Here is an 11,859-nt window from a genome sequence, read left to right on the forward strand (position 1 = left end):
AAAAAATATTAAGAATCCAGAAAACCACCATTTTCAGCAGTATTTCTAGTCTATTTGTTGCCATAGCAACCAGAATTTTTGACGTAGGAAAAAAATGAAATGACGTATATAATGTCCATATTGCCATCTATCCATGTTCCAAGTTTCATGAAAAAATATTAAGAACTTTTAAAGTTATCGCAGGATCCAGAAAAGTGTGACGGACGGACGGACAGACAGACAGACGGAGCGCAAACCATAAGTCCCCTCCGGTGAAACCGGTAGGGAACAAAAACAGACAAGTAAAAAAGTTAAATACATCAGGATATTGGTTTAACACCTGCACAAACTAAATTTCGAACAAAGTAGCAGTAGATAGTCAAGGTGCTGATGCTTCGCCTTTTTGGGTGCATTAACGTGCCTCTAATGTTTCTAAAAATAAGTACAGTTTTAGTTCACTTAAAAATTTGAATGAACATGTATGAAAAGCATGGCATATTCTCACTCTTGAGAGAGTGGGACCAGGGCCCATCCATGGGTGAATTTTTACACAGAATACAATAACAGGGGTATCCAAAAATATTTTAATAAATTATAAACTAAAAATAACTTCTTTATTTCATGGGGGAATGTTGGTTTTATTTTGTGTAAAATTAATACTTGTCACTGGAGGAATAGAGCCATTTATTGTCCCAGAAGTGAAAAGTCTCAGAAACAATGTTTATAAATCAAATGAATTGAACAGTAAACTGTACTTGTGATTATAATTGTTTTATTCATGACAAAGAAGCACAAATGCTAAGCTGAAATAGCAGGCAGACAAAATCTGGATACAGACCAGCAGGCAGACATGTTTTCTCCAGGAAGGTCTGCAGCACAGCTGGGGTGATGTTCTTCACATAGCAACCTGCAGAGGCCAGCAGGAGCACCTGGCAGTCGCCCTGGAAACATAGAACAGGGGGATCTGGGGGTCACCAAGCAGAAATATTATATAAGTAATGTTAAATTAATTTCAGTTAAATTTTCTGTGTGAAATCTACAGTTTTCTTCTTACAAACGAAATAAATTGTCTTCAACATTTAAGTAACGACAACCTAAACAAGAAAAAGCAAAAGATTTCAGGAAAATGTTTGGATTTAAGTAATGTCCTTTAGTTTTCTCTAACATTTTGAATACAATTCAGGCTGTAAAGCTGAATCTCAAACATGAAAAGTGAAAGTTGATCTTTCACAGCGTATTGAGACATACAAGGCAGTTCAAGTTTAAGTTTGTCCTTACTGGAAGAGTGTTGAACAGAGGCACTGTGATCCAAGATGAGAGGAACAATGCAGCGGACGTCGAGTTGGTACAAACATTCAATGCAAGCTGTAGGCATAGTTTCATTGTTTCATCACCTTTTTGCCACAATAAACAAATTATTAAATAATGCATTCAAGATACTTACTGACTATATAATAACCCCATTGGTGCAAAAAGGTAATATGTGCCTTATAATATCTATGTTGCATGGTACCTTTTTGCACCAATGGGTCAATATGAGCCACATTCTTGGAACATTGGGTTTACAGCATGTCTGTTAAATGTCCACACGGCCTAATTGGAGACAACACCTTCTACTCTTAAGGAAATTTTCATTTTAAAGAAGTCTCTTCTAAACAAACATTGAGTTAAGTGTTGTCCCTGATCAAACTTCGGGGACAGCATTGGCTTATCAGGGACAACATTCACATGCATAAACTGAAGTTTTTCCTAGTAAGTGGCTCATATACATCAAAGAACACACTTATAGTTTTTAACTACCAATAAAAAATTAAAATGAGTTACAATATTCAGCAAGTAACTGTCTCATGTTTATTGTTAAATAAACAACTCTGTATAATTCGGATCAAGTTAAAGCCATGCTAATCAGAACTCCTGATAATTTGTTATTTTCTGACAATTTATCCCAAAAATATATAATTATTACGGTATTATAAAGTGTAAAAACACTGTGTTTCAATTGTAAACAAAAGTATTCAATGATGTTTTTTGCATGACAATCTGAAAACTATACTTTTTTATTCACATAATACACATACAGATTGCCAAAACATACTCAAGCTACTAACCATATGGCAGTTTCATGAGAGGGGAGAGAACTGCCATCCAGTTGAGAGGGGGTAATACACCAGTTATCTTCTCCTGGATAATCTTGAGGCAAACCTCCACATGCTCAGTTTGGACATTTTCAGGACCTGAACATTAAAGGTCATTATTAATAGATTTTGTTATTTTGAAAAAAAGCGCTAAAGCGTATTAACTAACGAAACTATTTAATCTGAAATAACCTAATATTTAATAATATCAAGACAACGAGATAAGTAATAATGTTCGCATGTGCATGGATTCGAAAACAGGGGCCTTAACAGCAAAATACACATTATTTACCCGTAAGTAGAAAGAATATTTTAAATTGCAAAAAAGAAAAGGATAAACATACTTTATAATTTTATTCTTTTGAACTGGTATTTATCAATATATTTTCTTTAAGTCAAGAGTGTTTAAAAACTTATTTGAATACTATGTTGTTTTTTCTTCTTCATAATATGACAATTTGACATTTGTTTAAACTTTCATTTAACCAATCAGTGACAGATCTTTTTAACACAACTTGTATTGATGAATGTTTTATTGGTACTTTTTTTCTGTTGATAAGAAAACATTAAATGTACAAACTGATAGAATATTTTTACTTCAACGAAAACAATCACACAACAAATACAGCATTAGTTTTTATGCATTTTGTAATAATGAATATTTTTATCATGATACAATGGACATAAATGACTTTTATCAATATTAATGCAATCATTATCATTTTCGTGAAATCCAAGGTGTTTTCAAACACCCAATAGCAGTAATCATACCCAGCTTTCCAGCGGAAATAAGGAAATCAACTACAGCTCTCAGAATGCTGGACTCTGGAAGGTAGCTGAAGTTTCCTGGAACTAGAACATATACATCCTGTGGTTTCGAGTCCGAGCTTCGTCAAATCATCCATGAAACACACACTCATAATGATATGATATAAACAACCAAACAATGTAATAAAACATGCAGTTATGCCAATTTAGAAGTTCTGCTTAATAAATGTTTGAATGAAAAACAATCATGTTTTTCTCCATCGGCAAAAAAATCTCACTGACAATACAAATTTGATAACTTATTACATAAATAAAAAAAGATGATTTAAACATTTGACCAACCTGTATTGGTGGAGCTAGGTGCTGATGATGATGCCATGAAGAATTGCCCTAGCAACCATACAGTGGTTGCCTGGATACCAACCAGGTCACCAGGCAGTGTTCCATCAGACTGAGTCACTAGGTCAAAGGCACATTTCACAACTGGGTCTGACTGGATATTGCCTTCACTGGTTAATGAATCAACCTTCAACAAAGCCCTAACTTATTGGTACAAGTTTGAAAAGGCATAAAATCAATTAATTCATAGGAAATATGTACAGTTGACCACTGTTTTTTTCCAGCCATTAGGACAGTAAAAATAGTTTTTAATACAATTAAAAAAGGAATTTTCTCAAGAGTACATATAGTTGATTTAAATGTTTACATATTTATGTGTTTCAAATGCATCATGAAGACATGTAAGTAATTTGTGCATCTACAGGTTAGAGAAAGACGTTTTTATGGCGAAGTACAAACATATGTATAATTCGGCTAAATTGCAGCTCAACATGATGATTCCGAAGTCATGTGTGAATTTTCAATTGAATATCTATACTTTAGAGATATACTATTGTTAAAACTTTAAAATAAATATCAACTTTCACGAAAACCATTCTTTTGATGTACAAAGAGGGGGGGGGGGGGGTAATCCTGCTTAAAGCATGGTCAAATGTTAGTTCTAGGCCAGATGACTCCAATGGCTTGGCAAGTTTTGACCACAGAGGAATGATTTGAACAGACATCGAAGAGGATCAATATACAATGTTACACAACAAATATTCAACCATAGCTTGACAGCCAGTTTGCGAATTGCTAAATATTAGCGGCAGATTATCGGGTTATCGGGTTAAAAGCAATATGTATTTCGATGGTTAAGAAATACACTCATAATAAGGCATGTGAGGACACATATGATGTGCACTCTCGTAGTATAATTTGTATCTACTTACACTAATACGTGGTACTCCCGTAGTATGATTTGTTTCTACTTACACTAATGTGTTGTTTGCCAATGATTAGTTGATAACACACATTTCATGCGGTGAATATGTCACTAACAAGTTAACAAATACTTATACAAAAGTTAAAACTTTTGTTTTCAATTTAATTATTAAGAAACGTAAATTGCAAACTTTATTTCAAAGTCAGCTTTTTCGCCGACTACCTTATATTCGGTTTTAGCGATTATAACGCATTTTTGTTGTTGTCTATAATAAAACTGTAGTTATTGATGAACTCATGTTCAACGTTATATTAATTGAGAATTGTGAATATAAACAACCTTAAACTTCTACCATTGCGTTGTTAGAACCCGTGAATACAAATACAAGATCACGGGCACTTCACTCCTGAGTGTGTGGATCACTGCGTATGAAACGTGTCTTCTACATCAACACTTCATGGTTTTAACACATTCAAAGTTTCAATGAAATCTTTTTTTAAAGTGAGAAGTTGTTCGCTTCACAAATCTAAAAATTGCTCCATTCAATGGCACATAACTCAGGAACGTTTGGAAAGCTGGTTATTTAATGGCGTCATACTCGTCTATATTTCATAGTGATGACGTAATTTAAGATTCATTCGCTTGAGAAATTAGGAAATACCAAAATCAACAACAAATAAGCAAACCGACAGTTCGACTCTAATATACCTTCTGTCAAACTTCGTCAAGGCAGGATATAAATATAACAGCTCCATTGTATCATGCATTCCCATTCGCCAATGTTATACGTTGAGTATACAAATTACATTAAAAACCTTCAAACAATTAGCGTTGATTCTATTGCAACTTTGTTTATAGGACAAAATCTCTTCTTTTCGTCTGTTGTGACAAAATTGTAACCGTCACATGTCAGTAAAGGAATGGAATTTATGAAAACGATTTACTATTGTGTGTGTACAGTTTGAACACTGTCAACAGCACCTTTAGGTTCCTAAAGCTAGGAAGTGTGTTTGTGATCAGGGTAAAGGTAACCAATAGAAACGGTTACACATTTCAGTCTGTTATGAAAATGCATTTTATTCATGCACTAAAAAATTAAAAAGCTTATGTAGTCTAAAAATAGTTTATAATATGCAATGAAGACTAACTCAAAAATGATTTCCCGACGTTTTTTCCTCTAACATGGAAAAAAATGAACCGTCGTCGTCTAGGTGAGAATACAGAGAAACAACCAATGACCCATCCGGTCAGCAAACATTGAAGAATAAGACTAGCTGAATATCAAACACCAGACAACAGCATCCCAAATATCTGACCGAAACTGGCATTCGTACAAGCTGGACGGCTTACACTAAAACAATATCAGCACCCAACTTTCTTACCTAACCTGACCAGGACACTCGCTCTACATCTGACAATGTCCATATTGACAGCGCCCACCTTTCCTTGCTGGACATTTTACACTGAACACGATAACATCACCCACTTTTCTGACCCACCCTGGCCATCACACTAGCTTGTCATCTAACAGTGAACACAATAACATTAACTACCTTTCTGACCCACTATGGCCAGAACACTAGCCGGATATCTAACACGCAACACAATAACAGAACCCATCTAACACTGATCAAAATAACAACACCCACCTTTCTGACCACTCTGTCCAGCACACTAGCTGGACATTTAACACTGAACACAATAACAGCACCCACCTTTCTAACCCACCCCATCCAGCACACTTGCTGGACATATAAAACTGAACACAATATTAGCACCCACTTGTCTGACCCAGTCTGGCCAGCACACTAGCTGGACGTATATCACTGAAAACAATAACAACACCCACCTTTCTGACCCACTCTGGCCAGCACACTAGCCGGATATCCAATACGCAACACAATAACAAAACCCATCTAACACTGATCAAAATAACAACACCCAACTTTCTGACCCACTCTGGCCAGCACACTAGCTGGACATTTAACACTGAACACAATAACAGCACACATCTTTCTAACCCACCACATCCAGCACACTTGCTGGACATATAAAACTGAACACAATATTAGCACCCACTTGTCTGACCCAGTCTGGCCAGCACACTAGCTGGACGTATATCACTAAAAACAATAACAACACCCACCTTTCTGACCAACTCTGGCCAGCACACAAGCTGGATATCTAACACTCAACACAATAACAGCACCCATCTTCTTGATCCACCCTGGTCAGCACACTAGCTGGACGTATATCACTGAACACAATAACTGCAATGACCTTTCTGACCCACTCTGGCCAGCGCACTAGCTGGACATCTAACACTCAACACAATAACAGCATCCATCTTTCTGACCCACCCTGGCCAGCACACTAGCTGGACGAATATCACTGAACACAATAACAGCACTCACCTTTCTGACCCACTCTGGCAAGCACACTTGCAGGACATCTTACGCAGAATACAATTACAGCACCCACCTTCCTGACCCACCCTTGCCAACACACTAGCTGGACATCTTACGTTGAACACAATAACAGCAACCACTTTTCTGACCCACTCTGGCCAGCACACTAGCTGGACATCTAACACTCAACCCAATAACAACACCCACATCCCTGGCCCATCCTGGCCAGCACACTTGCTTAACATCTTATGCTGAACAAAATAATAGCGCCCACCTTTCCGACCTATATTGTCCAGCACACTAGCTGGACATCTTACACTACACACAGGAACAGCACCCAGCTTTCTGACCCACCCTGGACAGAACACTCGTTGGATATCTTACACTGAACACGATAATAGCTCACGCCTATCTGACCCACTCTGGCCAGCACACTTGCAGGACATCTAATACTGAATACAAGAACAGCACCTACCTTTCTGATCCACCCTGGACAGAACACTAGCTGGAAATCTAACACTGAACAAAATAACAGCACCCACCTTTCTGACCCACTCTGGCCAGCACACTAGCTGGACATCTAACGCTATACACAAAAATAGCAACCACCTTTCTGACCCACTCTGGCCAGCACACTTGCTCGACATCTAACGCTATACAAAAACACAGCAACCACCTTTCTGACTCACTCTGGCTAGCACACTCGCTTGAGATCTTACACTCAACACAATGACAGCAACAAACTTTCTGACCCACTCTGGCCAGCACACTAGCTGGAAATCTAACACTCAACACAATAACACTACCCACCTTCCTGAGTCACCCTGGCCAGCACACTAGCTGGACATCTAACACTCAACCCAATAACAGCACCCACATCCCTGACCCATCCTGGCCAGCACACTTGCTTAACATCTTATGCTGAACACAATAATAGCGCACACCTTTCTGACCTATACTGTCCAACACACTAGCTGGACATCTTACACTGAACACAAGAACAGCACCCACCTTTCTGAACCACATTGGACAGAACACTAGCTGGACATCTTTCACTGAACACAAGAACAGCACCCACATTTTTGATCCATCCTGGACAGAACACTAGCTGGACATCTACAGCTATACACAAAAACAGCAACCACCTTTCTGACCCACTCTGGCCAGCACACTTGCTGGGCATTTAACACTGAATACAATAACAGCGCCTACCTTTCTGACCCACCCTGGACAGAACGCTAGCTGGAAATCTAACACTGAACACGATAACAGCACCCACCTTTCTGACCCACTCTGGCCAGCACACTAGCTGGACATCTAACGCTATACACAAAAACAGCAACCACCTTTCTGAACCACTCTGGCCAGCACACTTGCTCGACATCTAACGCTATAAACAAAAACAGCAACCACCTTTCTGACCCACTCTGGCCAGCACACTAGCTGGAGATCTAACACTCAACACAATGACAGCAAAAACCTTTCTGACCCACTCTGGCCGCCAGCACACTTGCTGGAAATCTAACACTCAACACAATAACAGTACCCACCTTCCTGAGTCACCCTGGCCAGCACACTAGCTGGAGATCTAACACTGAACACAATAACAGCACCCACCTTTCTGACCAACCCAGGCCAGCACACTAGCTGGACATCTAACGCTGAACACAATAACAGCACCCACCGTCCTGAGTCGCCCTGGTCAGCACACTAGCTGGACATCAAACACTCAACACAATAACAGTACCCACCTTCCTGAGTCACCCTGGCCAGCACACTAGCTGGACATCAAACACTCAACCCATTAACAGCACCCACATCCCTGACCCATCCTGGCCAGCACACTTGCTTAACATTTCATGCTGAACACAATAATAGCGCATTCCTTTCTGACCTATACTGTCCAGCACACTAGCTGGACATCTTACACTGAACACAAGAACAGCACCCACCTTTCTAACCCACCCTAGACAGAACACTAGCTGGACATCTTACACTGAACACAAGAATAGCTTCCACCTTTTTTACCAATCCTGGACAGAACACTAGCTGGACATCTAAAGCTATACACAAAAACAGCAACCACCTTTCTGACCCACTCTGGCAAGCACACTTACTGGGCATTTAACACTGAAACAATAACAGCACCTACCTTTCTGACCCACCCTTGACAGAACACTAGCTGGAAAACAAACACTGAACACGATAACAGCACCCACCTTTCTGACCCACTCTGGCCAGCACACTAGCTGGACATCTAACGCTATACACAAAAACAGCAACCACCTTTCTGACCCTCTCTGGCCAGCAAACTTGCTCGACATCTAACGCTATACACAAAAACAGCAACCACCTTTCTGACCCACTCTGGCCAGAACACTAGCTGGAGATCAAACACTCAACACAATGACAGCAACAACCTTTCTGACCCACTCTGGCCAGCACACTCGCTGGAAATCTAACACTCAACACAATAACAGTTCCCACCTTCCTGAGTCACCCTGGCCAGCACACTACCTGGAGATCTAACACTGAACACAATAACAGCACCCACCTTTATAACCAACCCAGGCCAGCACACTAGCTGGACATCTAACGCTGGACACAATAACAGCACCCACCTTTCTGACCAACACAAGCCAGCACACTAGCTGGATAACTAACGCTGAACACAATAACAGCACCCACCTTTCAAACCAACCCAGGCTAGCACACTAGATCGACATCTAACGCTGAACACAATAACAGCATCCACCTTTCTGACCAACCTAGGCCAACACACTAGCTGAAAATCAAACACTAAACACAATAACAGCACCCAGCTTTCTGACCCATTATGGCCAGCACACTAGCTGGACATCTAACGCTGAACACAATAACAGCACCTACCTTCCTGAGTCGCTCTGGCCAGCACACTAGCTGGAGACCTTACACTGAACACAATAACAGCACCCACCTTTCTGACCAACCCAGGCCAGCACACTAGCTGGACATCTAACGCTGAAAACAATAACAGCACCCACCTTTTTGACCAACCCAGGCTAGCACACTAGCTGGACATCTTACGCTGAACACAATAACAGCACCCACCTTCCTGATCAACCCAGGCCAGCACACTAGCTGGAGACCTTACACTGAACACAATAACAGCACCCACCTTTCTGACCAACCCAGGCCAGCACACTAGCTGGACATCTAACGCTGAACACAATAACAGCACCCAGCTTCCTGAGTCGCCCTGGCCAGCACACTAAATGGATCCCTTACATTGAACACAATAAAAGCACCCACCTTTCTAACCAACCCAGGCCTGCACACTAGCTGGAGATCTAACACTGAACACAATAACAGCACCCACATTCCTTAGTCGCCCTGGCCAGCACACTAGCTGGAGACCTAACACTGAACACAATAACAGCACCCACCTTTCTGACCAACCCAGGCCAGCACACTAGCTGGACATCTAACGCTGAACACAATAACAGCATCCACCTTTCTGACCAAAACTGGCCAGCACACTAGCTGGACGTATATCACTGAAACCAATAACAGCACCCACCTTTCTGACTCACACTGGCCAGCACACTAGCTGGATATCTAACACTAAACACAATAACAGCACCCATCTTCCTGACCCACTTTGGCCAGCACATAAGCTGGACGTATATCATTGAACACAATAACAGCAATCACCTTTCTGACCCACTCTGGCCAGCACACTAGCTGGAAATCTAACACTCAACACAATAACAGTACCCACCTCTCTGAGTCGCCCTGGCCAGCACACTAGCTGGACATCTAACGCTGAACACAATAACAGCACCCACCTTCCGGAGTCGCCCTGGCCAGCACACTAGCTGGAGACCTAACACTGAACACAATAACAGCATCCACCTTTCTGACAAACCCAGGCCAGCACACTAGCTGGACATCTAACGCTGAACACAATAACAGCACCCACCTTTCTGACCAACCCAGGCCAGCACACTAGCTGGACATCTTACGCTGAACACAATAACAGCACCCACCTTCCTGAGTCTCTCTGGCCAGCACACTAGCTGGACATCTTACACTCAACACAATAACAGCACCCACCTTCCTGACCAAACCAGGCCAGCACACTAGCTGGACATCTAACACCGAACACAATAACAATACCCACCTTCCTGAGTCACCCTGGCCAGCACACTAGCTGGAGACCTTACACTGAACACAATAACAGCACCCACCTTCCTGAGTCACCCTGGCCAGCACACTAGCTGGAGATCTAACACTGAACACAATAACAGCACCCACCTTCCTGAGTCACCCTGGCCAGCACACTAGCTGGAGATCTTAACGCTGAACACAATAACAGCACCCACCTTTCTGACCAACCCAGGCCAGCACACTAGCTGGAGACCTTACACTGAACACAATAAAAGCAACGTTGCCCAGCACAGAAAGACATACCAAAAGTGTGGTAAACCATATTTAAATAAAAACAACTGTGATAAGTACACGTTAACAAAATAAAAAGACTAAGCGTTTTTACTTAACATATTTTGTTTATGCCATTTAACAAATATCTTCTTATAAAATAACTTCTTAAACATGTATGTTTTTCTTTTTATACATTCATTTGACATTTATTTTGATTAATAGTGATAATTATGGAAGGGTGTTTTTGCTGACAGACATATATTAGCGAACAAAAATTTGATTTTTTATTTTATGGGCGCTGTTCATTTATAATCATGTATTCATGTTAAAATTCTACATGCTTATACTTTAATCAGTTAAATCGGATTAGAAGACACAAAACATAAGTCTTTTGTGGCGAATCGAAATGTATACAAATTAACCGTTTGTTAAAACAAGATGAATCTTTGTTTAAATAATTATGATAATGTCAACCGTATGCTACTTATAATTGTTTGGTTGTTGTAATGTATTATTAAACAAGGGCTGTTTGTAAAACATGCATGCCCCCCATATGGGCTGTCAGTTGTAGTGGCAGCCATTGTGTGAATACGTTTTTTGTCACTGTGACCTTGACCTTTGACCTAATGTAAGTTATCATTCGGAAACCATTGTTCTATTTCGAGTCACTGTGACCTTGACCTTTGACCTAGTGACCTGAAAATCAATAGGGGTCATCTGCCAGTCATGATCAAGGGGGGAGTGAGAGGGGGGTATAATTTTGGGTGTGGTTTATTTATAAGTTGTTTAAAAAAAAATATTTGGGGGGGAGGGGGGAAGGGTGGGGGGGGTAGGGGGTGGGGGTGAGAGGGGGGTATAATGTGGGGTGTGGTCATTTATAGAT

At 40.7% G+C, this 11,859-nt stretch overlaps 1 protein-coding gene across 14 annotated transcripts in view; it reads right to left on the reverse strand.

The window, feature by feature from the left end:
- The window catches only part of LOC127879225 (focadhesin-like), a 444,547-nt gene that overhangs the window by 9,970 nt on the left and 422,718 nt on the right, over positions 1–11,859 (reverse strand). For 2 of the 14 annotated variants that reach the window (XM_052425943.1, XM_052425937.1), the window contains exons 33-35: positions 2,088–2,213; positions 1,258–1,373; positions 818–920 (exon numbers count right to left, since the gene is read on the reverse strand). The exons of 10 other annotated variants lie outside the window; for them this stretch is intronic. In XM_052425943.1, coding sequence (XP_052281903.1) covers positions 818–920; positions 1,258–1,373; positions 2,088–2,213 — 345 coding nt within the window. Of the gene's footprint in view, positions 1–817; positions 921–1,257; positions 1,374–2,087; positions 2,214–2,885; positions 2,967–3,224; positions 3,409–11,859 lie in introns of all 14 variants that reach the window. 2 more of the 14 variants (XM_052425939.1, XM_052425938.1) reach the window with 2 other exon arrangements.

The sequence above is a fragment of the Dreissena polymorpha genome, chromosome 4 (genome assembly GCF_020536995.1).
Source record: "Dreissena polymorpha isolate Duluth1 chromosome 4, UMN_Dpol_1.0, whole genome shotgun sequence".
NCBI classification, from domain to species: domain Eukaryota; kingdom Metazoa; phylum Mollusca; class Bivalvia; order Myida; family Dreissenidae; genus Dreissena; species Dreissena polymorpha.